Below are 25,733 nucleotides of genomic sequence, written 5' to 3' on the forward strand. Positions count from 1 at the left end.
AAATGGAAGATCAGACAGGGCTCCATCAGCTTTGTAGCTTCATATAAAGGTAGAAGATTTGTATTTATGCAAACATAATGCATTTTATGACATTTCAAGTAATTTTTGCTGACAGGAACTGAGTTACCCTGTTGATCCAGCTGCTTTGCCGCCACTACGAAATCCTGACATACTTGTTGGTGAAAATGATCTCACTGCACTCAGTTATCTCCATGAACCAGCTGTTCTACACAATCTGAAAATTCGTTTTGTGGAGTCTAAAATTATCTACACATATAGTGGTAAGCTAAGTGAAATGAAGAGGTTTTTTTAAATCTTTTTTAAAAAGTATTAATCTCCATTCAGTTTGCAACATGATGTATGTAATGTTTTCCTGAAGTTTTTTAACTCATGTTAACTGATTTTATATATGAGTATAAACTTGTTTGTTCATCAGCATCTTCTACCTAGAAAATAATGCCACTTTGTATTATTCCACCTGCCAAAACCAGGCATTTCGTGTAAATAACCTGTATTTATTTTTTGTTTTGTACACTTGGCTGTAGGAATAATTCTGGTTGCAATAAACCCTTATAAGCAGCTGCCAATATATGGAGATGCCATTATCCATGCATATAGTGGGCAAAACATGGGGGACATGGATCCACACATATTTGCTGTGGCAGAAGAAGCATACAAGCAAATGGCAAGGTTCAGTATGTCATTTAATGTCCATAAATAACATTTGAAGTCTAGTGGCTGTCATTGTTAATTGTCATTTAATTTTACTGTGTATGGGCCATTGGCTATGAGGAATACCTTTGAATGCATAGCTTAATTAGAGGAGAAGGAATCCCTTAACCAGCTGAGGAATTTCTAGAATTCAAAACTATTTTCTTGATGAAGGGTAAAACACTAACTTAGTGAGCAGCAGTGACATCAACCTAGAGGTTACAACTGAAGAGGAGTAAGAGAAGAATAGATGAAAAATGGAACTGGCATGTGAGACTTGGGCACAGCTGTGATTTCAAACATTGTTTCATATGTGTAATTCCTGCATTTATACATGCACTTTAAACGTGTCTGACATGAACTGTCTGATTATTTGGTTTCAGAAATAACAAAAATCAGTCTATTATAGTCAGTGGAGAATCAGGAGCTGGAAAGACTGTGTCTGCAAGGTATACTATGAGATACTTTGCCACTGTGAGCAGGTCAAGCAGCAATGCACACGTGGAGGATAAAGTGCTGGCATCCAATCCAATAACCGAGGTAGGTTTTGGAAGGTGTCTGTCAAGTCTGTACTCATCAAGGGAAGAATTCTGAGAGCTTCTGGGAAGTTTTGTTTGAAATCTTTAGGGATGCTTCGTCTGTTTGTGTTGGATATTTAAATTTGAACTTCAGCCTCTGAACGTCACTGATGGAAAGAGGTGGTCAGCCTCAGCAGCACCTGGTCCTGTCTGATTTACCAGTGGCCCTTTGGAGGTGCTAGTTTGCCTCCAGATTTTTGTTTGACCATCTAATTAGATGATGATGTAACAATATTGAACAAGTTGATTTGTTTTATTGCTTGGACCCTTATGTTGGAAAAGTATACTTTTCAGTTTATGTAGCATTGTACTATTTGACTTGAGGCTGGTCTTCAATTTTGCCTCAAAATTTAAGTAACACAGTTCAGTGCTGAGATTGATCCCTGAGCACCTTTGATTTTAGAAACTTGTAGTTGACTCCAGTTTTGACAAGTTATTCTTATGAGAGACATGAGTAAATCAAGTTGTAAAAGTTCATAATTTTTGTAGGCTGTGGGCAATGCAAAAACCACACGGAATGATAACAGCAGTCGATTTGGAAAATACACTGAAATCAGTTTTGATCAGAGTTACCAAATCATTGGAGCTAACATGAGAACATACCTGCTTGAGAAATCCAGAGTTGTGTTTCAGGTGGGTAAAATAAAGTCTAAAATAGTCAATGTCAATATGATGCACTATACTAGTTCTATACAGAAAATATAATGTGAAGTTCTGAGTAGGGTATCCAATCAGCATTTTATTTATTTTTTAACAGGAGCTAGTATTATTTATGATAAGTTACTTTATTCCATATTCTTCCTTATGTTGTGAAGAATGCTTCTCGGGGACAATTCCCTGAGATAAGTGCAAGAAATATTTGAGAAATCTGTAACTTGTGGTTACATCACTAACAGATGCAAATTGTATCTGGAAAGGAACAGCATATAGGGGGCAGAGGAGTCTCAGTAAAAAAAGCTGGCTGAAAATTTATTAGGCCAGGGCTTATTTCATGTGACTTATTACAATGTCATGGCTTACTTGTGATAATATACTAAAGAAGGTATTTAATTTTATAAAACGGTTTTTACAAAGGTATCTTTTTTGCTAGTATTGTAACTTTTAAAGTACACTGAAAATTACTTCTATATATTTTCTGCCCTGAAGGATGGTTTGGAAAAGGAGAGTTTTTTGAGTTCCCACTGGGCAGTGTTTCAGCTGACACTCCTACACACTTTTTTGTTACAGTATTTCACAGTTCTTATTAGTAGATGCTTATTCAAGCTGAAGAAATTATTAATATCCTTGGGGAAAGAACTCCACATATTGGCAGTGGAAATAAAGTATCACTTTCAGAGCTCTTGCTAAGATGTGCCATTTTAATAATAAGCAATTTCTTTGCTAACCTATGTTGCAGCAGAATTTAGCCTTCAGTTGCATTAGCACTTTACAATAGTGTTGAATATCAAGTGTTTTTCAGTTTGTTGCTTTATTTTGTTGTTAATTATTTTTTTTCTGGGATGTTACTCTTTGCTTTATTTTACAGTCAGAAAATGAAAGGAACTACCATATATTTTATCAGTTGTGTGCCTCTGCTATGCAACCTGAATATGAACATCTTAAATTGGGTAGGTCTCAAGGAAATAACCTGCTCCTCACTTTTGCTGTGCAGCATTTTAAGGCTGAGTTCTCAAGTGCTAGGATGTTTAGTGCATTACAGCACAAATCTCACAGCCTTAAAACAGGACCTGCATTTTTAAGTCACTTAGGTGTTAATCCTACTGGTTTTGAAATTGGTAGCAAATCCCTGGTAACTCAAATAGTGCATGATCAAGTACCTGAGTGTCTTGGAAATCTTATTCTCATACTTTCTGTAGTGACAGATGCCATGGCAGCTTAGGGACTTGATTCATTTATCTACAGAGAAGGTGGGAGAAGCAGAATTTAGGTCTATGTTTACTCAGTCTCCATTCAGTTTGTTTATTAGATGGACAATTAAGATTTCTAGGAATTATGAATACTAGTTTGTGTCAGCTGTTAGGCACATGGATTTTCCTCAGAAGAAAGAGGACCTCCAGCCCATCACTGAAACATTGTCATCTGACAGCATCTTTAATTTTTTTGTGTTATAGAAGTTTTAACAAGTGACTCTCCCCAGTGCCTAATTTTTGCAGAATTACAAGATTTGCTTCTTTTCTGCAGGAAGTGCAGAAGAATTTAACTACACACGAATGGGTGGCAGCACTGTAATAGAAGGGGTTGATGACAGAGCAAATATGGTGGAGACTCGGAAGACATTTGACCTACTGGGTAAATTCTTGGGGATACATTTTCAGTAGATTTTTATTTTCTGAAATAAGCAAAAGTGGATTGTTTCTGAAACATCCAGAACATTAGTAGTAATTACCAAAATAGTTTATTTCATAGCTTGTCCATTGTCGTGTTGATCTGTTTCCAAAGTGCTCGGTTGAAGCAATTAGCAATTGGTGTTAATTGTCACTGGTGAGAAGCATTGAGGGCTGGAGTCTTCTTGTCCCATAAACTAACATGCTGTGACAGAAGTGGAGTTGGAAGCTGCTTTGCCCCTGTAAAAGCTTATGTAAAAGCTAAATCAGACTTGAGCTGGCACTTGGGGAGGTACAGGAACTTATGCCCAATCTATCATCAGATCAGACAGGCAGAAAATTGGCAGGACCAAGTATTTGCATGGTGCTCTGCAGAGATGCTGTACAATTCTTGGCTGCACAACAAAGCAAGTTACCCAGCATTGTTCTACTTTAATTAATTGTACGGTTTCTATGTATTTCAAATAATCAAGAAATGTTTTTTTAGGTCTGAAGGGGGATTTTCAGATGGATGTTTTTAAAATGCTGGCAGCAATCCTGCACTTGGGCAATGTGGAAATAGCAGCTGTTGGAGATGAAAGATCATCCATCAGTGTAAGGAAGTAGCTCATTCAGATACCAACATTTTCTATTCTATTTTATGCCAGAAATGCTTTAGCAATAGTTTCTCTCATATCTGGGGCTCAGAGCAGCATTAAATCTGGTGTACTAAACTTGACTGATTTCTCCATCTCCATCTGTGTGGAGTCACAGCGAGTGTTCACACAGATGCTGTTCTGTGCCCAAGTTCAGAAAGTCTTAACAAAAGGCAAAATGTGGCTAAGAGTGCTCCATATCCAATTGATCCACAGCTGCTGGAAAATCCATTTTGGAAATCTCTGCAGGATTCAGGAAACTGAGCATAGTCAAAGCTGCTCTGAATGTGTCCCTGCAAGCTATGCAAGTGTAAAAGGCAAGAACACCTAAAAATAGATCAAAGTAACTTTCTTTCAGTGTCTTAATCCAAAACATCTCATCCAGTCCAAGTTTTTCTCTCCTATATCAGGAGTTCTGTCCAGTATTATTTGCTGTAGCTCATCTTGCCATTTTGCCAGATGAAGAAGTAAATACAGCCCCTCGCCTATCAAAAAATAAAAATCATAGTTTGGCGTCAGCAGCACAAGGATTTCACTGTCTGGACAACAGTTAAAGAATTAAATGCACCCTAATAGTATTTATTTATCTTCTTTAAAGATGGAAGACAAACATCTGGGTGTATTCTGTGAGCTTCTGGATTTGAACTGTGACAGGGTGGCCCGGTGGCTGTGCCACCGGAAGATTGTGACGAGCTCGGAGACGGTGACAAAGCCCATGACGAGGGCACAGGCTGCCAACGCCAGGGATGCTCTGGCAAAGAAAATCTACTCTCACTTGTTTGACTTCATTGTGGAAAGAATCAACCAAGCTCTGCAGTTCCCTGGCAAGCAGCACACTTTCATTGGTGTTTTGGATATTTATGGGTAAGAATGTCCCTGGAAACAGAGTGCCTTTCCTTTGGAGTGGATAAAAAAGGCACTTTTTATGTGCTGGTGAGGAATCTGAGGGGCTTGTTTTACTAAAAGGTCATGGTCATATAAGTTCTTTAGCATCCAGGTTAGTGGAAATCTCCTGCTACTATTAATACCATAATTTTTTTGTGAATGAGGTTTAAATTTAACTTCTGATATGACACTTTTAGATTTAACTCTGGATTTTTTAGCTTTGTTATGTCTGGTAACATTAGCTTCTGGAGAAGTTTTGAAATTCCTTAGCATCTTCATTAGTCTTACCATTAGTTAATTATCTTAAAAACATTAGGATAGCTTCAAAGACTTTCAGGGATGCTACCATTTGATTTTGATGTCAAAGGATTTTTTTTCTTATTTAAATTGTGTTTCAGATTTGAAACATTTGATGTGAACAGTTTTGAACAATTTTGTATCAATTATGCTAATGAAAAACTACAGCAGCAATTTAACCTGGTATGTTCTTTTTCGTTACAGTTCTTTATGATATTTTGCTTCGGGGTGGATATTAGTAAATGCTCTTTGTACTTGAGTGATGGATATTTCTGGATAGTGACTATACAGTAATAAATAAAAAAAATTTATTTTTATATCTAAACATAGGTATATGTATATATAAATGAAAATTTCTAAGCTTATTTTCTTACAGACTGACATAAAATATACTCCAAAATATAATTTTTTCTATCTTATGTAAACAACAACTATGCACATGCACACGCTCTATTTATTTTTGCCTAATTGTAACCTTCTTTATGTTCTCATAATTTTTGCAAATCCAGCATGTCTTTAAACTTGAACAAGAAGAATATATGAAGGAAGATATCCCATGGACTTTAATAGACTTTTATGACAACCAGCCTGTCATTGACCTTATTGAAGCTAAAATGGGAATTTTAGAACTCCTAGATGAAGAATGCTTGGTAATTCAATATTTGCTCATAAAAAACCCGAACTATATAGATTTTTAGAAGTGGGGCTTGTAATCCATGTTTTACCCTTTTCAGTGGGAAATACAGCGTTTTCTTCACAAAAGGAGCATTAATATTTGCCCTCTATTTGGCAATTTTGACTGTAAATTACTTATTGTGCTTTCCTCTTCATCCCTGTGGGGTCAGTGCAGGACTGGAGCAGGCTGGGCAGGGCTGCAGGGGATCCTCATCCTCCTGCACATCCTGGGATGGAGGGCAAGCAGCAGTTCGCTGCTGCTAGTCTTGCTCCAAACTGGAATTTGGACTCCCCAGTCTCCAGGGGGCTCTTCCACCAGTATTTTTTAAATTAAGTAAGTCCATAAATCACTACTTCTGATACAAAACTTTGTGGATTAATAAAATGATTTGCTGCAGGGAGCCACTGGTGAGTCTGAAGAGACAAAAATTTGTTATCAGGCCATGTAATTGACTGAAGGGTTTTTTGCAGAGTGTTTATTGACAGTGAGTAGCTCTGCTGCTCCTAACAGCCCAGCTGAGTTTGTTAAAGAGAGTTCCCTTCTCATTCTTACAGCTGCCTCATGGAAAAGATGAAAACTGGCTTCAAAAGCTGTATAATAATTTTGTCAATAAAAATGCACTCTTTGAAAAGCCAAGGATGTCAAACACTTCTTTCATCATTCAACACTTTGCTGATAAGGTAGAGTGTAAACAACCCAGTGCTGTTCCCTTTGATCCTAGCAGGAGCTCATTCAGAAAAAAATCAAACCTAGGAAATAGGAAATATTAACCACACCTATTTGGAACTTCTATAAAATTGATCTCCAATACATAGTGCTATTTATTTATTGTTAATGCTGCCTGTAACATGCCATTTAGATGTAAGAAGTGCTTAAGACAATAAATTCGAGAGCATAAAAATAAACCGTCAAGATAAAAAAGCAGAAAAATAATAGAATGAAAAAGAAGAATTACAGTTGTATCTCATACATATTTTACTCTCAATTATTTACATTTCAGATGTAGTATTCCTTTTTGGTGGCTTGATTTAAAATCGTAGAATAAGGAAGAAAGTGGGAAAAAAATTCCTAATGAAGGCAGAAGGATTTGGAGTCTGGCAGTCGGTCCTGCTTCTAAATTTGCAGGATGCATGTATGCAATCTTGAGATAATGGGATTGGGAAAAGCAGAGTTTCAGCCATCATGTTTGAGATTAATAAAGAGCTCTTGGCTACCACAGCTGGGAGAGTAAAAATTACTGTTTTGCCAAGTGTTTGTTTATGTGTTGCTGAAAACATTATGATCTCACCTGTTTGCACAGGTAGAATATAAATGTGAAGGATTTCTGGAAAAAAACAGAGATACAGTACATGAAGTATTGATTGAAATCATGAAAGAGAGCAAGGTTTGTGACAAATAGTAATGATTAATCTTCTGAATACCTGATTTTACTGGAATTAATTCAGATCTGATTTCTAAATGTTTCTTCTGATATACAGATTTTTAATAGGTTGAATAAATTAATTTAGTCCTAATTTTTATTAATATTATAGAAGTGTGTATTTTTACCACCAAATAATATACAAGGTGAAAAAACACAGTGTTCAACTTCCTTCATATATATGCATTTACTTTGCTAGTTATGTCGGGGTTTTCTTTTAATATCTCCCTTCAAGAGCATTTTGTAATCCTTGTAACTGAAAAACTTTTTTTTTTCCTGTAGTCATTACATGCAGCTTTGAGAGGTAGTTTATCATTAACAACTGGCTTTGTTTATTCTTCAGAAGAGATTAAGAGAATGCCAGGGCAAGGAAAACATCAGGTGTCTTATGTGTGCCTGCCACTTCCCATCTGCTTGTCCCTTTGAAGTCTGTAGCCTTGAGACTTCAGGATTACTCTTAGCAGGCTAACTTCATCTGACCTGAAAATATATTCCTAATTTTGCATATTGTGAAAACACAGCCTTGAGTGCTCCTATTTTTAGCTCTGCTCTGTGTTTATGTCCATATTTGCTTATATTGAAATAGTTTTTGCAGGCTGCTTTCACAGATGTTGAGTTTTGTGTGTGAAATGTGTAAGTGCTTCACAATAGACTCATTGCTACTCTCTCTGAAGTTATTGTTTATTTGGGGTTTAAATACTCAGTTGAAAGCCCTGCAATACCTGGCCTAAGTATCAAGGTGTCTGTGTTTTATGTTACAGTAAATGTAATTTTGATTTAAGTGTTGCTGCAGTTACACAGTGTTTAACTCTGGTTCTTTCACCACACTTTTAGTTTCATCTGTGTGCAAATTTTTTTCAAGACAGTCCAGTGTCCGTTTCACCTTTCAGTTCAACTATAAACATCAAATCTGCCAGACCTGTTCTGAAAGCACCCAACAAGCAGCTCCGGATGACTGTGGGCAGTAAGGTACTGCACAAACCTGCTCTTCTCTGGTGTTTGTGCTTTCCGGGCAATGCTGGCCAGTCTGAGGCTGGATTCTGTCACTGCTCATGGGGGACTGTCCAGTTTTCAGGACAGCAAGAGCCACAGACCAGTGCTCCAGGTCTGGGTATAAGTAGACGTGTTTGTTTTATATATAGGAAGCTGTTTGGTACAGTCACACTCTTCAATTCCCTGCATTTAAGATCTAAATCCTATTTCCCAGTGTCCAGCCAAATTATTAAATAATTAAAAGACTATAAATAATTAAAATACTAATAATAAATAATAATAAATCATTATTATTAATAATTAAATATTAATAATTTTAACACAAATAATTAAAATACTAAGACTTGAATTTTTACTGGAAATGTTTAATTAGCAGAACTCTTATGTCTGATGTTTTCCAGTTCCGGAATTCTTTGTCTTTGCTTATGGTGACACTCAATGCAACCACTCCTCATTATGTGAGATGCATAAAGCCAAATGATGAGAAACTGCCTTTTGAGTAAGTATGGTAATTGTGCTCAGCTGTGGATTTCTGTGTCACTTCAGTGGTGTGTCAGCAAGCTAAAGTCTTATTGTTGAGAAACTTCCCATACAGAGCATGGTTTTCCTTTCCACATAGCTGAATTTGAAAAAAAATATTGTCTTACAAAGATTTTTTTATTTATTTAACTTTTTAGTATGTGGTATGGAGTAAGACACTATATAAGATCCAGGGAGCTTTGTGTCCTAGGAGCAGAAATACAAATCCAGTTGGTAGAATGGTTCTAATCATTACAGCTTGCCAAACCCAGCAGAAATATAAAGTATAACACTGCTTTTTTTTCCAGGTTTGATTCCAAAAGAGTTGCTCAGCAGCTGCGAGCATGTGGTGTTTTGGAAACTATTCGGATTAGTGCCCAGAGCTACCCATCCAGGTAGGGATAGTAGTGAGCCTCCCTGTGCCAAAAATACCTAGTTGTCTGTTAATTAAATTAATTTGTTAACTTCTAATTTTCCAGGTGGACTTATATTGAGTTTTTCAGCCGTTACAGCATTCTTATGACACAGCAGGAACTCTCCATAAATGACAAGAAACAGATTTGCAAGATTGTTTTGCAGCGGCTGATCCAGGTTGGTTTGTCTGCACCAACCAATAGATGCATTGCAGCATCTCTTGGTAACAAAAGGTCTCTTTTGCCAGGGATAGTATCTCTCCTCAGACAGGAAAGGTATTTACATTATTACTGTTTTTCCTGATTTACTGTGCTGTACACAGGCTTGTGGTCAGTAACCTTGTGCTGTGACAGTCATGGTGTGGCTGTAGACAGAGAGTTCAACCACTCTGTGCTTAATATTGTCACTTGCAAAATGGAAGGTATCCTGTATTTATAAACCAGTGAACAGTAAATGTTATATATTTGTCAAGTACTACAAGCACAAGAGGGTTTTGATGGTGGAATGCAGCATATTGAAGAGCTGTTAAAAAAATTGCTATTTTGCGCATTGCTTCTGTTTGTTAGATGAGCCTGTGAGGCTGGTCCCAGTCAAGCTGGGAGTGAGCTCAGATTCAGGGATGTGTGACACCAAACACAGGCACACTTGGCTAAGTAGCTCTGGCACAGGCCAAGGGGGAGAGCTGGAACTTGAAAGGAGCCTCAGTCCCAGTTTGTGCTCACAGCTCAATGGTTCCAGGCTAGAAACGTGCATCAAAAGATACTGCTGAGCTCCTGGAGCCAGACTTGGAGGAGGAGGTTGCTTTTAAGGCCTTGATGATATGTCCAGAGACTCTCTTTAATTTTAGATCATGAGTGTACAACTTTTGATGTAGTTCTCTGTGTCTTTCCTGCTAAGTGGGTTTTCCCCCCTGCATACTCCTATCTATAAAGCAGGCAGAGAGGATATTCTTATTTAGGAGGATCATGTCCCGAAGCAGAGCTTAACTGAAGTGACAATTTTTAGAAGAAAGAGAATATCTGGTCTGCAAAAATAAACTAAAAACTTGATATACCTACTGTTTTCTCTTTTCAGGATCATAACCAATATCAGTTTGGGAGAACAAAGATTTTTTTCAGAGCAGGACAGGTTGCTTACTTGGAGAAGCTGCGCTCAGACAAGCTGAGGCACGCGTGCATCCTGATCCAGAAGCGTGTGCGGGGCTGGCTGCAGAGGAGGAGGTTCCTGAGCATGAGGAGAGCAGCGCTGACAGTGCAGCAATACTTCCGAGGGCAGCGCACGGTCAGGTACTCTGCCTGCCCTGGGCAGGGAGGGGGCTCCTGGGCTGTGCCTGAAGGCACACTGCAGCCCCAATAGTGCCTGGGTGTAGTTTTATTAAAGAGCAATTCAGGTTGTATTTCCCTTTCCTCTTGATTGTAATGATGAACTTGAACGTGTTCAAGTTACTCAGCTGATAGGAAACCCCACAGGTTTCCAGCATTGTCTTCCAGATTCCCAAGAGGCGTGTCTGCCTGGGAGCTCAGTCCTTAGCTGGTAATACATGACCCAGCTGGGCTTTCTGCTGAGCTTCAGAGCCAGAGAAGAAATCAGGGGTGCACGAGTTATTATGGACAAACTATTGCCAAGAAAGTGCACCAGGCATTCACAAATCAGACTGAAAGACAGCTCTGCGTAGGCTTGGAGGTTTTCACAAAGAGACCATCCGAGCAAATACTTGTGGACGCATTTAAAAGTTGGGGATAACGCCCTCTCTTTCACTTTGCTTGAAGAACAAGCTCTATTTTTAATAATGGATGCTTGGTTTTGATATCTTCTCTTTTTTATGCATGTGTGTATGTAATTTGACCGACCAAGGCAATGAGCATGAGAAATCCAATGTGACCTAAGTAAATTTTCTTGTCTTTTGAATGAAGGCAAGCTATAACTGCAAGAAATCTGAAGCAAACGTGGGCAGCTATAATTATTCAGAAATACTGTCGGGGTTACCTCGTCCGTAGACTTTGCCAGCTCATCCATGTGGCTGCTGTAACCATACAAGCTTACACAAGAGGATTTCTAGCAAGAAAAAAGTATCGGAAGGTACAGCCTATCAAAAATCTTATTTCAGTAACTGGAAACAACTCGTGCTCTATAAAAAATATAAACACAATGGCAATTATCTCTAATACTTTACCTTTTGCATGTCTGGTTCTTGTCTCTTCTGCTTTGTTTTTTTGATTTTTTTTTTAACCAAGATCTCTGTCTGGTTTATGCTGGATGCAGACCATTTACCGTGATTACTACAGTGGCTCAAATGTGTCTGCAGTCTGGATATTTCAGTATTTTGATATTTCTATGAGGCACATTGTCCTCAGCGGTGTGTGTAGACTGTTACAGTCGATGTGGATTGAGCAGATGTTGATGCTTTGTTTTGAAGATGCGTGAGGAGCAGAAGGCTGTGGTCCTGCAGAAATATGCCCGTGCGTGGCTGGCCAGGCGCAGATTCCAGAACATTCGGCGCTTTGTGCTGAACATCCAGCTTTCATACAGAGTTCAGCAACTGCAGAAAAAAATAGAAGAGCAGGTGAGGGGAAGCAGCTTCTCATTTGTACTAATGTTTTTATCATATCTCCTCTGGTCAAAGATGTTGAGTTGAGAAGACAGGAGAATATGTAAGGGTTATGGTCCTTTATAGTAAACTACTAGACATTCTACACCCAAGGTAGAAAGAATCATCTGGGGTTTCCCTGTATTTTTGGGTTAATTATGCAAATGAGAAGAGTCTGCAATTACCTTTTGGGGGTTTTTTTTTACTGTTTCTTAAGTCTGTCCAGTCTCTGGATGGGGTTGTTTGTGTTAGGATGAAGCATGTGTGAAATATTGCTCTGGTGCAACATCTCATATTTGTAACTTTGGGGAATTGAACATTATGTTTATTTTGCAGCTTATTTTTGAGAGTCATTCCAGCCAAATGATCTTTGAAATGGTAGTTTTAATGTAATTGATGAAAACAGTCCTGGGTTGAAGTAATCATGGCTGATATGGGATGGTGAGCAGAAGGCCAAGTACTCCCTTTAAAAACCTACAGAACACTTTCAGAGCATTTTTGTGTTTTCTTTTATCCTGTCCTGCTCGTTGTAGAGTAGAGAAAATCATGGTTTGCTGGAACGATTGACCAGTCTGGCTTCAGCTCATATGAATGACGTGGATACAGTTCAGAAACTTGAATCAGAACTCGAAAAATTAACTGCTCAAAAGAGAATATATGAAGAGAAAGGGAAAAAATATAAGGAGGACAGTGAGCAGGTAAATTCTAATTGCCATCTGTGTGCTTTTATTTTTAAATAGTGTTTTCAGTTACTGGATTTATCAAATGCATGATTTGAGAGTTTCCAAATAACTATACTCTTTTAGGGGAGGCAGCAGGGAAGGAAGAGAGTCCATTTATGCTTCTTAAAATGCAAGATCTTCTGTGACCTATTGCTTCCTTTGTAATTTGTTTATTTTGCTTGCTTTTTGCCTGTACAGAAAATCTTAAAACTTGAGAATCAGAATAAAGAATTAAAGGAACAGAAGGAGACCTTAGAAATAAAACTCCAAGAAAAAACTGAGGAAATGAAAGGTACAATAACTAAGGGGAGTTTCAAAGGAGTTATAGTGGGGTAAAGTCAGGTTTTCAGCAAAAGTAAATTACTTTTGTTCTAATAAAAGAAATATAAAAGATGAAATTGTAGTAAATTTGAAGTTGGTGCTTCTCTTGCTTAGAATGTGTAGCAAATTCTTTTTATTTAATAGTTAAATTAAATTTGTTCTTTCAATAGCAGAAGCTCTCCTACTGTTATGTTTCCTTTTTCATAAACATATATTCCTTCAAAGTGCAGCTTCATCCTTGCTTCCTTTAATACACTACTTTTAGGAATCTAATTTCAAAGAACAGGCAGCACATGAGATCAAGTATACTTTAAATGAATAATTGCACAATTTGGTGCTTCTGAATCTTTTTGTTTCTATAGCATTACTTGTAAAATGTACTGTGATAATTTTTGGCACTTGAGAGAGTAATTTCAGCCTCAGAATATGTTAAGGATTACTTATTAAAACAAAACTTCTCATTGTGGTCATGCTTTCTTAATAAATGTACACAATTGCATGAAGGTCTTTGAAATATTAAAATATTTTTTGACAGAGAAAATGGATGACCTCACACAGCAACTCTTCAATGACATACAAAAAGAAGAAAACCAGCGAATGTATGTAATCTGAATTTTATTTCTTTGAAACAGCATTTGTTTTTACTCTTTCCCTACCTCTCTTTCTCCTTCTGTAAATGTGTTATGCTGACATCACTTCTGAATCTGTCCATGTTCTTGGGCAGTAGTGCTGGTACTGAAATACTTCATGCAGAGTTTAGGAAAGGCACATTATTGTTTGTGGGTGAGTCATATACAGGAAATTAGAGAGTTCTTGCTTTTGCAGTTTCCTGTATTTTGGTGTCTCTGAGAATTGAAAGGCAACTCTTAATGTAATGTTTCTTTGGAAATGTCCTCAGAATTTGGTCAGGAGTGGAAGAGCAGCTGATGGCCCCACCAGTCAGAACTCCTGTCAACTGAATAAAAAAGAACAGAATGGAAAGATTTGGTGTGATGGAAAGGCAGTGTTTGAAAAGGACGTTTGGTTAAAAATATAAAGGAAGGATCTTTTTTCCCCCTTAGGTATTTAATTTGCAGTAAAAATCCTGTCATTTATCAACAAATGGCCATTGATTTCAGCATGCTTCTCTTGGATCAAGTGTTTATTCCCCAATAACTCTTTTCCAGTACAAGACAGAGAGCCTTGAGTAGCAGAGAAATGCTGCTCTCTGAAGTGTGAAGGGAGCAATCAGTCACTGCTCCTGGGGGCTGGAAGCTCGGTGGTGCTCCAGCTCAGTCTGATTTCAGCTGCCAATAGCTTCAGACTGTATTAAGAGGACTTCTTGTGCTGATTTTTCTGCTTTGCTCATTCCCTGTGTGATGCTGGAAGCAAGTCCAATCCTGCAGGGAGAATGGAAAGTTCCCTGCAATATTTTACTGAGAAGGACACAGGGTTTTCCTGTTGCTGTGTCCTTCTTTAGTGCTGACTGTGGCCATGATTGTAGTGCAAAGCTGCTCAGGTAGGCTAACTCAGAGATAGAGGATGGGCCTTTAGGTGGAAAAAAACTCGGTTTTGCCTTGAATTCCATCCCGGTATCATTATATTATCTGTGAGGAAATCTAGGGATGTTCTCCTCCTGTTACCATCCATTATGTGTGTGGGCTCCGAGGATGTAGAACAGCATTTTCAAGTAATTATGGTTCATTTAAGTGTTCTTCAGTGAAGCATGTCCTTCAAATTAAAACTAAAACAAAGCCCGCTTTTTCACTTAGAAATTTAGACGAATAAAATTACCTTTTCATTGTGTTCTTTAGGATACTTGAAAAAAATTTCCAAAACCAGAAGCAGGACTATGAAAAGGAAATTGAATTGTTGAAGGGAGAAATTAAGGTTCTGAAAGAAGAAAGAACTCAGCTACAGCAACAAATTCAGCAAGAAATTATCATTCAGGATGGCTTAAAAATGGAAGTGGAACAGCTTAAAAAACAAGCACAGGTAAAGCGTGACACATTTAATTTTGGAGTCTTTGCTAGATAAAGCAAGTGGAGAATGTGCATGTTTTGTTTATAGATTATCCTCACTATTTTTTTTATTTCCAGTATATTTTTAAAAGAAGCTGTCATTAAGAAGCTGTATTTGATACATCACTATATTGCATTGTTCTCATGTAGTGGACAGTGCAAGTTACTGCTCGCAGAAGTAAGCATGTTTTCAAAAGTAATTGTGCTTGAATACTTATAAATTTAAACATATAGACCTTTTTTCCCTGCTTTTTCCTGAGAAAGTATTAGTTTCTCAGGGAATTTTTCATACATGTAGTTTATAAACTGAACCTTAAATTAATGTAAAATCACATTTTTATTCTCTGAGTCGATTCCATGGCTCAAACATTTTTTTTTCAGTACCTCACATTACCGTTCTACTCTGATTCCTGCCAACCAGATGCTTTGAACACAATGCATTTTAAACTTTTCACCCTAGTAACTTGTTCTTAATTATAATTATGATTTAACTGATATCAGCCCTTGTCATCCACTCTTTGTCTCAGTATATGATTTCTGTTTGATCCAGAAAATACCTGAGTTGCAAAAGGAAATCGAACTTCTTCAGACCCAAAAATTGGATGTTGAGAAGCAGGCCCAGTCACAGAAGCGAGAGTTGAGGGGTAAGCTGCATCCCAGCTAGTGCAGAGAATGAAATCCTGACTGCAGTGAGAGCCAGGACAGATTAAACTGATCTCTTCACTGTCAGCTGTGACAGAGTCCAGGTCTCTTTCCCATCCCATGGTGGTTTCATTCCATTCATAGATATAAATATAAATATATATATATATATGTATATATATATATATGTATATATATACACAGTGCACAAAGTGGTCACTGAATACTGACATCTGGGATACCCCTTTGAGGAAACTCTGAATTCAGACTTTTCTCCTTTGTGCTTAGAAATAAATACTAATGATTTAAACTTCAGCTAGAATTTAAACTTCACTTAGAGTTTAACAAGTGACCTGAAATTGCATTATCTAGTTTTTATTCATCCAGTTCTTTGTCCTAGGTCCAGTAATGTCAAACATGCTTAAATAACTTGCTGAGTTGGGTTCTCTTTGGAAGAATGTACTTAAGAAGCTCTACTATTGTGAACTTTGTTTAATGATAATAATGTCATAGAGAAAACATGTATTTGCAACATCTAATGTAGTGACCTAGCACAAGATAATAAATCATCTATACAACTCTAGGAGTTGCCGAGATTCAGACCAGGAAGATGTAACTTTGCATTGAAAGTTTAGAAAAAAACCTGTATTTGGTGGTACATCAGCGTAATCATCCTACATGTCCCAAAGTAGAACTGAGTCTCTTGTGGTACTCCTGTGGTAAATCAGATATATTTACTGAGTACCAGGAAAGAACCTTTTAGGTTTAGGAAGAGAATGCTTTGATCTTTATCATGAAACATGCAGATAAAATAATGAATTTTATAAACTTTATGGGTTTTTTTTCCAGAAAAGATGTCAGAAGTTACAAAGCAGCTTCTTGAAAGTTATGATTTTGAAGATGTAAGAAGCAGGTAATTTTGTTCTGAATCATCTCCAAGAAAGCCTAAGAAATACATTATGGTCACCTGCACACTAATGGTTCTGCCTTGCATTCTAGGCTCTCTACAGAGGATCTGGAACATTTAAATGAGGATGGAGAACTGTGGTTTGCTTATGAGGGCTTGAAAAAAGCCACCAGGTTAGTTCAGTTCTTCAGAGTTTCCATAACTCCAAGCTGTGACCTAGAAGATAAATCAAAAGATCAGTGGATAACAAATTTTACAGTGCAATACTGAACTTCTGTTAAGGAAATGAACAAACACTATATTATATGAGCTGAGCAGTTTAAAATCAGTTGAATAAACTTCTGCCAAGCCAGTGAGATAAGTGTGTATGTGTCAGTCAGGGAAATGTGTTTCCTCTGAGATACCATGCATAACTTTCAACTCCTTTAATGCACAGGTGAAGTAATGGAATATCTCTGTGTTAACCACAGTACTTTGTTTTCACTTTGTATTAAATTTGACCCATTTAATCAAGGTTCTTCTACATCTGCCGTGTTCTTTCTCCCTTTTGTTTTAACAGAGTATTGGAAAGCCATTTCCAGTCTCAGAAAGAAATATATGAGAAGGAGATTGAAGGTTTGAACTTTAAAGTTGAACATCTTAGTCAAGATATAAATCATCTACAAAAATTATTCCGAGAGGAAAATGACATAAATGATGGCATTCGGCTTGAAGTTAGCAGGCTAACTTCAGAAAATCTGGTAAGCTCCAGGGGTAGAAGTACAACCCAGATGTGTTGGTGGCACTCCCAAGTGTTGTGGTCATGTGTTTGAAATCTCAAGGCTCAAACAAGTGGGGCCATGTAAGATGGCACATGCATTTTCCCTGCCTGCTGGGGCAGTGTGTAAGGAGACAGCCACATTTATTGTCTGAGTGGCCAGCTTGCTGGGGCAGCCTCACTGAGACTTTCTGCCTTTTCATTTGCATAAACCTGATTTGAGGTATTTCTCACAAGCCTCCTCAGAGTTCTCAGGCTCTCCCCACCAGAGGGCAGCTACACATTCCAAAACCAGCTACAGGCACGGCTGGAGAGCCTGACAACTGCTGCTGAGCAAAACTGTCTGACACAAGGAACTCGTGTTGTTCCAGCAGATAACATATGCCATATCACTTTTCTGAAAAATAATCAAAGAGATGTTTTCATAACAGAGTTACATAAATTGAAAATAAAAGGAAAAGTTATTTATTATATTATTTTTTTAAAAATTATTCTATGGAATGCTGAGGGGTTTTTTTTGCACTGTTAATTGAACTGGGGAAATTAAAGCCATACTGTAATTTCCTTTAAACTGGTGGTAGTGGGACAGTCCAACAATTTGATTAGCTCAGTATTTAGTTTTTATGAGTGATCAGCAGCTGGTGCCTCCAAAGTTAAACAAGTCAGGCGAGCAGGCAGCAATACTCCCCAGAACCACTCTCTGGTCTGGACCGTTTTTAATTGAGGATCGTGGGGTGGCTTAGGAACCACTGCAGGGATTTTAAAAGAAGGAAAGTGCTGAAATACACAAATCTCCTTTTTCTCTAAAAGGTAATCCCAGATCTCAAGCAGCAAGTTGCTGAACTTGAAAATCAAAAATTAGATCTTGAAAACCGTCTTCAAGAGCAGACCATAAAGTTGAAAGGTAATGGTCCCACTGTGCTCCCCAGTCTTTCAGTTGTTTGAGATGAACTTGATGAATTCCCTGGATTTGAACTTGGAAAAGCTGAACTAATATTCCATGACGACTTCATTGCCTTATTATTTACTTTCTTGCTAGTAAAATGAAAGAAATGCAATGAAAAAAATGTGTTGTATAGCTTATATCTCTTCTTAAAGATACGTGCAAATATGTGCGTTTTTAACCTTTTTGAGGTCATTCACTTCTATGGTTTGGATGTCTCCAAATGTATTCCATAGGGCTCTGCTAAGAATATGTGGAATGGGATATGTCCCTTGGAAACAGTCAGAAAAAGGAAAGATCGTTTGGAAGTTAAGGCATACTCTGAGGTGGATTAAGAGAATGCTGCAAAACTCAGAGTGGGAGACAGAGGGAAAAAGTTCTTCCCAGTTTAGGAAAGCATACTCTGCTGAGTCTTGGAGTGTCTCTAACTGCAGGTAGTTAGGCAACTGATTTAAAATTGATGAATAGTTTTACTGCCAACTGCAAGAAGTTAGTAATATCAAAATTCTTCATCCCATATAATTTTCTGTGTGGTATGGAGTAGTCACATATTTCTTTGATACATTATCTGGAAAGCCACTCCATTTCATTAGATGAAACAAAATTATGAGTGTAAGAAAGATTTACTGAATACTAGTACTAAATAGTAAATACCTTTGATTTTGTTCTTTCTGTTTTGTTTTGGGATTTGTTGCCATTAATTATTGAAAAAAATGGAAGAGATGTCAAATCGTCTGCATTATGAGCTAGAACGGGATAGGACACAAAGAAGGTAGTTTTTAATATTTTTTTTTTTAATATAAGAAATGTAGTCACTCTAAGCTGTGGTAACAGAGTCACTTGAACTCTTAAAATATTACATTCTACTTAAGATTTGCCTTAGAGTGTTTTGTACAGTTAATAACTAATGGACAAGTATGGTCTTACTGTGCTTTCACAAAAGATTAAGAGACAAGACTTCTTATCTATTCTTAGAACTACTGAGGCCCAGAATGAAGCAGACATAAAAGAAAAAGAGAGTCTGAAGGACACAATCCAAGGAATTGAGGGGTTGAGCAATGGTTTGATGCAAGATGAAGTCCAGGATGAAGTACAAAGCAAGATAAAGCAAGTGACAACTCGACTTGCTGTAGAAAACATGGTGAGGAAATGGTCATTAAGAAACTGTACCTGAAGAGCAGGATAAAAAGAATGAAATTATGATTTTGTGGCATGGAAAGGATGTTTCTTTAATTAATTGAGGGAGAAAAAAGATGTGAAGGTGTTTCTTCCAGCAAATATAAGTAAAAGCACATCATAGTGCACTTTAATTGTTGCAATGACATGGAGCAGTAGAAAACGTTTTTTCTGTTTACTCTGAACTCTGACTTTGATTATTACAGGATCTTGAAGAAAAGCTAGACATGAAAGACAGAATAATAAAAAAATTAGAGGATCAGATCAAAACTCTGACCAAGACTATTGAAAAAGGTAAGTTATTATTATGTGATTTATTCTGTTTAATAACTTGGAATGCTCAATGTCTGTTTGAAGAAAAAATATATTTTTAAAAAGGTGGAGTTTGGGCTGGAGATAGAAATTTAATACCTCAGAAAAATGTGCCAGGGGAATCATCAACACAAATTACATAAAAGTCCTTTCCTAGTTTGTTTTTCCCCCAGTTAAACTACAGGCACACAGGGGACGTGGTGTATGTGATAAAGGTGAAGCAGAGGGATGAGGTCCTGCCAACAGCAGTTAATACAAACTCACACAAACCCTCTCTGAGCCAGCAGTGTTAGTTCTGCTTCTGACAAGGAACTCTTCCTGTGAGCCTTCCAGGGGCACATGATTCCTGAGGTGAAGTTACTCTGTACAAAGCTCTTCTAGACAGAGTAATTCTTCACTACAGGACACTCCCAAAAACACTGCAGAGTTGTCTAATGTAGAGGTGTAGCCTTGATATTTGTTCTTCTTATTACTGCAGGTAATGCCACTGAATCCAGTGAAGCTATTCATGAGTAATATAAATGTTACTTAACTCACAATGCCATAAGATAAGAACATTAGTGTAGACAGGGCATGGAGTCTCTTTATTATAGAGAAAACTGCTTTTCTCCAATAGTTTGTTCAAACATGACCATTAGTTTAATCACTAACCTGGAAGTAACAGTGTTTTTGTGTTTGACAGCTGAAGGCCATGCACCCACTGTGCCCAAAGAGTACATTGGAATGATGGAGTACAAAAAAGAGGATGAAGAAAGGATCATCCAAAATCTGATCCTCGGTATTTTAGTAAAACTTGGAATTTTATAAGTCATCAACAATAGTCAGAAACCCATAACAAAAACGACAAGGCACCATATTTCACTTACATTCAAAGCTGCCTTTTTCCCTGCTTTCTTACCACCAGTACGGTTTGAAGGCTCTGTATTGCTCTCTTTCCCCTGCCAGACATTTCAATTACAGAAGTCTTTTATCTGTGTAAAAATAATTCCTCTGACTCTACATAATGCTGTCTCCGTTATCTTTCTTACTATTTATCCACCTCTAAAGCTATAAATCTCAAGAGCACACCAGGGACTTGAATTTACTTTCTTCCTGGTCATCTACTAAGTCTGTAAGTCACTGTGCTTATATCCATGTGTGATGGTTACTGTCCTGTCTGTCCTTTCCATATCTTCACTGAAAGGAGTTGTACTTCATGTTTCTTTTGAAGAAGGATTTTGTCCTTCATCTGAGCTACTTTACAGCATCAGTCTTGCTGCCAAACCAGCTTTTCTTATTAACTTACAACTAATAGTGAATTTGACAAATTTTTCGTGCATGTTTGTACCATTATTAAATTAACAGCACCTACCTTTTCTTCTCACTCCTTCTCCCTTGTGAATGTTTATATTTTTGTGAACAAAGGTGTGGCCCTAAGCAATGCTGGAATTTGGTGGAGCATCCTGTGGGTAGTTAAATGTAATCTGCTATTTAAAGTTGTCCTGCCTGGCATAGCCCATGCTGGACCTTAGAATTCGCTACAATAGTCTCCTACCCCTCAGGAAACATAATTAATACTCATATGTGAGCAATGCTGTTACAGAAGTTTTCAGAAACAAGCAATTCACCAGTAAATCAGTTATCTGATCACTGGTCACTGCAGAAAGGTGCTTGTCTTTTTCAGAATGATACATTGAAAGCTGGATTTTTACATAATAAACCAGATGACTCTCCTCTGTGCAGATTTAAAGCCCCGTGGAGTTGTAGTTAATATGATCCCTGGCCTTCCAGCTCACATCCTGTTCATGTGTGTGAGGTATGCAGATTACCTGAACGATGCTGACATGCTGAAGTCTTTCATGAATGTAACCATTGATGGCATCAAACAGGTTGTTAAGGTAGGAGCTATGTTTGTACTCTACTGTACTTTTTGATTTTTAACACAAGGTTTACAAGATCCTTGCATGGTACCTGGGGAATGCCAACACTTCCATTTGCTGATATTCCTAGAAGGGAATGATAATCATTAGTGACACTCTTTTTGAGGTTTGTAGAAGCATCCCTGTAAAGTCTTCAGTTAAGGTTCTGCTGTGCTGAACACAGAATCCACAGACTGCATTAATCTAAATTATTTTTATCTGAAGATATTGTTGACAAAATAATTTAAAGTATTTTACATTTTACAATGAGTAGCTAATTAAGTGAAGTTCACCTGTGCTTTCAGCACTGGTAAAAGCCAGAGGGACTGAAATGAGGCTGGTGTGTCTGGCAAGCTGGTAGTGGACTCTGAAGAGGTTTTCACTGCTTGGCTGCTGGTGTAATTCAACATGTCATCTCCACTGCAGCACTAGAACCCAAATGATTAAAATCAAATTGCCAGCCAGTGTACAAAATTAAATTATAAACAAAAACTGCTATGCTGTATATATAACAAATACAGCTCTGTGAATGCTTTATTATGGATTTATAATGGAACACCAGACACAGGGAGGAAGCACAGGCAGGAATGGACTGTGGTTTATGCAGTTGAACATGTACAGAGAATGCCTGTAAGTTGGTACACAACAAATTTATAGCACATTAGAGAAGCTTGTGTTTACTCAGCTAATAAAAATAAGAGATGTAGTTCAACAGTTCCATTTGTGAATGAAGGTGTTGTTCACACTTCTTTGCAGGAAGCCCTCCAGCACACTACATATCCATAGGAATTGTAAAACTGTTTGTTCAGGCTCATTATTTAGCCTGTCATGTAAGGATATTTAAGCAGCATTTACCAAACAAAAGAGGGATCTTTGCTATGTGTTAGCCTGGAAACAGAGCAGGATTTGTTCAGCACCTTACAGATGCTCTGTGCTCCCTCTGCTGTAGATAGGCTCTGTTCTACCAATGCTGTAGTGGTCTTAAGTTTCATTATTGAATTAACTTCATGAGACAATACCATAGTAAGACTGCTTTACTTACCATTTTCAGGAACATTCAGAAGACTTTGAGATGTTGTCCTTTTGGCTTTCCAATACATATTATTTTCTTAACTGTTTGAAGCAGTACAGCGGGGAAGAGGTAGGATTGATTTCATAAAATAATTTCATTACTTTTGACAGATTTTAATAGGAATTTAAAATAGCATTAATTAATAACTATTCACCAGCTCACCAGTGTTCCTTACAGGTATTTATGTATTCACACCGCTCTGCAGTGATGTTATGTGTCTTATATAAATAATAAGAGAGTATAGAATTAATGGATCAAGGCAAATGAAGGAAACATCTAAGTGCTAAAGCAGGTTAAAGCCATGACATGGAAGCTGCTACTTAATTCGAATCTTTCCACATGTTTAATTTGAGCTGGACTTCAGCTATCCGGCCATGTATATATAAAAAACAACTTTACTATTTTATAATTAGGGCCATTCAAATACTGTTACCAAAATAGAAGAAAACCTCTAGAAAGAAGCAAAACAGTAAAACTGTTCAGGTTTTTCCTTTATTTCACTTGCTTGATTAAGCTAAATCTCATCCTGAGATTCAAGTTCCTTTTAATTCTTTTCAGTTGGAAAGTCTTACTGTATTTTTAGTGAGGTTTTCTAGGACTGGGGTTAGAGACGCTCCCTCTCGTGGCCACACTGGGCTCACACAAACCTCTGAAACTTGGTTACCAACACTCTGATTGGGGTTGCAGCAGTAGGGAAAGCTCTGAATCCAGAATTTACTTTTAATCTACATTCTAATTAATATTAAGCACCTCACACATGTTAGGATTCGCAGTAGACTTTTGAAGTTAGAACTTTGCTAATGAAAATCCAAAAATAATATCCCTTTGCAACAATACAATGTAATATTTTTTTACTTTGTTTTGTTTTATTTGGGGGTTTTTTTGTTTTGTTTTGTTTTGTTTTGTTTTTTGGGGGTTTTGGGGGGGGTTGTTTGTTTTTTTGTTTTTTTTTTTTTTTTTCCTTTTTGGTTCTTTTTGTATTTTATTGGTGGAGGGGCAAGAGGACAGCAGGGAGAGTTTGCTTTCTGTTGAAGAGATCTAGGAGTTGCTCCAAAGTTCATTGACATCTATGCATGTCTGTCCTCCAAAACATTGCAGTAACAATTTATAATTACCAGATTATGTGATTTCTATATTTACATGTCACTTGTAGGAATTCATGAAGTATAACACTCCACGTCAGAATAAGAACTGTTTGAAGCATTTTGATCTCTCAGAATACAGACAAATTCTCAGTGATTTGGCCATTCGAATATATCACCAATTCATTATTGTGATGGAGAACAACATTCAGCACATGATTGGTAAGACAACAGCAATCCAAGAGGAACTAAATGTATGAAGAAAGCTTATACAGGGAGGCAGAGGGTGGGACAGATTCCTTTCTCCTAGTATTTATACATAGGTGTGTCTGCATGTGTTTTTCTACACGTAAAATTTCACTGAATCATATATTCCCAGACTTTTTCCTCAAAACTTCCTAGTGTAGGACAATGCTGTGAATCTGAGCAGCATCATACAAAAATAAAAGGCTTTTTAGAAACTGTGTGCTCTGGAAGCCTTTGTATCTTATTTTTCTTGTATCAGTTAACTTCTAAAATAGAAAGCAGGTTTTGCTCAATAATAATGTAACTGAAAGGAGCCTTGGAATTTGGATTCTATCAGTTATTTTCTGTTGTATTTCAGTACCAGGCATGCTGGAATATGAAAGTCTTCAAGGAATTTCTGGCTTGAAACCTACGGGGTTCCGTAAACGTTCGTCTAGCATAGATGACACGGATACCTACACCATGACCTCTATCCTGCAGCAGCTCAGCTATTTTTATAGCACTATGTGTCAGAATGGCTTGGACTCTGAGCTCCTAAAGCAGGCAGTGAAGCAGCTTTTCTTTCTGATTGGAGCTGTCACCCTCAATAGTCTCTTCCTCCGCAAGGACATGTGCTCCTGTAGGAAAGGAATGCAGATAAGGTAAAGCCAGTAAAGCTTCAACAAGCTTGAGAATGAATTTTTAACGCTTGTATGTAATGGCCTTTACCTCTAAGTCGCTGGATATTCTGTGATCGTTCTGCTGGAAGTAGCCAATTATTCTGGCTTCTTTTGGAAAAGCAATTCTTTGTATTTTGGGCTGAGTTTTCTCAACATGACAACTATAAATTGTTTTTTCCATGGAAACACTAGTGGAGGAAAAGGCAGAGAAAATTACAGTCTGAAGCTTAAAGTCAGACATGGTTAGGATTCTTTCCATGCTAGCTCATCCGTGATGTGACCAACAGTATTTTTAATTCTTTCTTACTGTAGTGAACAGGTGCAGTGTCCCAGGGCTGGCAGAAATACAAAAGCTGACTTGCATGTTTCATGCTCTGTGATGAGACAGGCACTGAGACAGAGCCTTGGAGGGTGTAGATGGAGCATCATCTCTCTTGTTGCAAGCTTCAAGGAAAAGTGCTCCTAACTGTTTTGCAGAAGAAACAGTGCATTTGTTTTCCATTAGTCAGTCTGCACACTCAGGTGAAGGAAAATCAGTAAAATCCTGGCCCGTCTGGGAACATCATTAGAAGAAAGCTGGTCATCAGTTACAAGCCTGGCCCTGCTTTGTAGCAGTAAAAATTGTTTTTATTTCCTGTGTACATGCAGTTGTAAATAAATGTTTTAATGCTATACAGTGCAGTAGACAATGCCAGTATATGTTAGTACTTTTCTGGAAACAACAGCTAAACCTAATAACTCACTTTCTATTAGCCAAGCTTTAGGAAGTAATGAAGAAAAACTGAAATATAACAAGGATGTAATTTATAGTTCAATAAGCTATTAATTGTTTGATTTTTATGATCTGCAGGTATTATTTTTAACTTAAAATGTATTAATTTAAACACAACATTAGAAGAGTATTTCTTCTTTAGCAGTTCTTCGAAGTAACTTGCTCCTCAAGGGGAATCTGACATT

At 37.5% G+C, this 25,733-nt stretch overlaps 1 protein-coding gene across 1 annotated transcript in view; it reads left to right on the forward strand.

The window, feature by feature from the left end:
• Positions 1-25,733, forward strand: part of MYO5C (myosin VC) — a 33,873-nt gene that overhangs the window by 3,503 nt on the left and 4,637 nt on the right. The window contains exons 4-39 of the mRNA XM_088172808.1: positions 116-281; positions 546-690; positions 1,095-1,251; positions 1,779-1,922; positions 2,815-2,896; positions 3,471-3,578; positions 4,101-4,207; positions 4,847-5,112; positions 5,532-5,613; positions 5,940-6,080; positions 6,661-6,786; positions 7,407-7,490; positions 8,361-8,495; positions 8,921-9,018; positions 9,347-9,433; positions 9,518-9,629; positions 10,527-10,738; positions 11,366-11,531; positions 11,869-12,015; positions 12,573-12,737; positions 12,960-13,053; positions 13,618-13,681; positions 14,876-15,056; positions 15,633-15,726; positions 16,574-16,637; positions 16,724-16,804; positions 17,191-17,371; positions 18,199-18,292; positions 19,052-19,103; positions 19,307-19,472; positions 19,714-19,801; positions 20,502-20,597; positions 21,542-21,696; positions 22,769-22,858; positions 23,943-24,093; positions 24,476-24,758. Coding sequence (XP_088028934.1) covers positions 116-281; positions 546-690; positions 1,095-1,251; positions 1,779-1,922; positions 2,815-2,896; positions 3,471-3,578; positions 4,101-4,207; positions 4,847-5,112; positions 5,532-5,613; positions 5,940-6,080; positions 6,661-6,786; positions 7,407-7,490; positions 8,361-8,495; positions 8,921-9,018; positions 9,347-9,433; positions 9,518-9,629; positions 10,527-10,738; positions 11,366-11,531; positions 11,869-12,015; positions 12,573-12,737; positions 12,960-13,053; positions 13,618-13,681; positions 14,876-15,056; positions 15,633-15,726; positions 16,574-16,637; positions 16,724-16,804; positions 17,191-17,371; positions 18,199-18,292; positions 19,052-19,103; positions 19,307-19,472; positions 19,714-19,801; positions 20,502-20,597; positions 21,542-21,696; positions 22,769-22,858; positions 23,943-24,093; positions 24,476-24,758 — 4,664 coding nt within the window. The remainder of the gene's footprint in view (positions 1-115; positions 282-545; positions 691-1,094; positions 1,252-1,778; positions 1,923-2,814; positions 2,897-3,470; positions 3,579-4,100; positions 4,208-4,846; positions 5,113-5,531; positions 5,614-5,939; positions 6,081-6,660; positions 6,787-7,406; positions 7,491-8,360; positions 8,496-8,920; positions 9,019-9,346; positions 9,434-9,517; positions 9,630-10,526; positions 10,739-11,365; positions 11,532-11,868; positions 12,016-12,572; positions 12,738-12,959; positions 13,054-13,617; positions 13,682-14,875; positions 15,057-15,632; positions 15,727-16,573; positions 16,638-16,723; positions 16,805-17,190; positions 17,372-18,198; positions 18,293-19,051; positions 19,104-19,306; positions 19,473-19,713; positions 19,802-20,501; positions 20,598-21,541; positions 21,697-22,768; positions 22,859-23,942; positions 24,094-24,475; positions 24,759-25,733) is intronic.

The sequence above is a fragment of the Sturnus vulgaris genome, chromosome 13 (assembly GCF_052056855.1).
Source record: "Sturnus vulgaris isolate bStuVul1 chromosome 13, bStuVul1.hap1, whole genome shotgun sequence".
Classification (NCBI taxonomy): Eukaryota; Metazoa; Chordata; class Aves; order Passeriformes; family Sturnidae; genus Sturnus; species Sturnus vulgaris.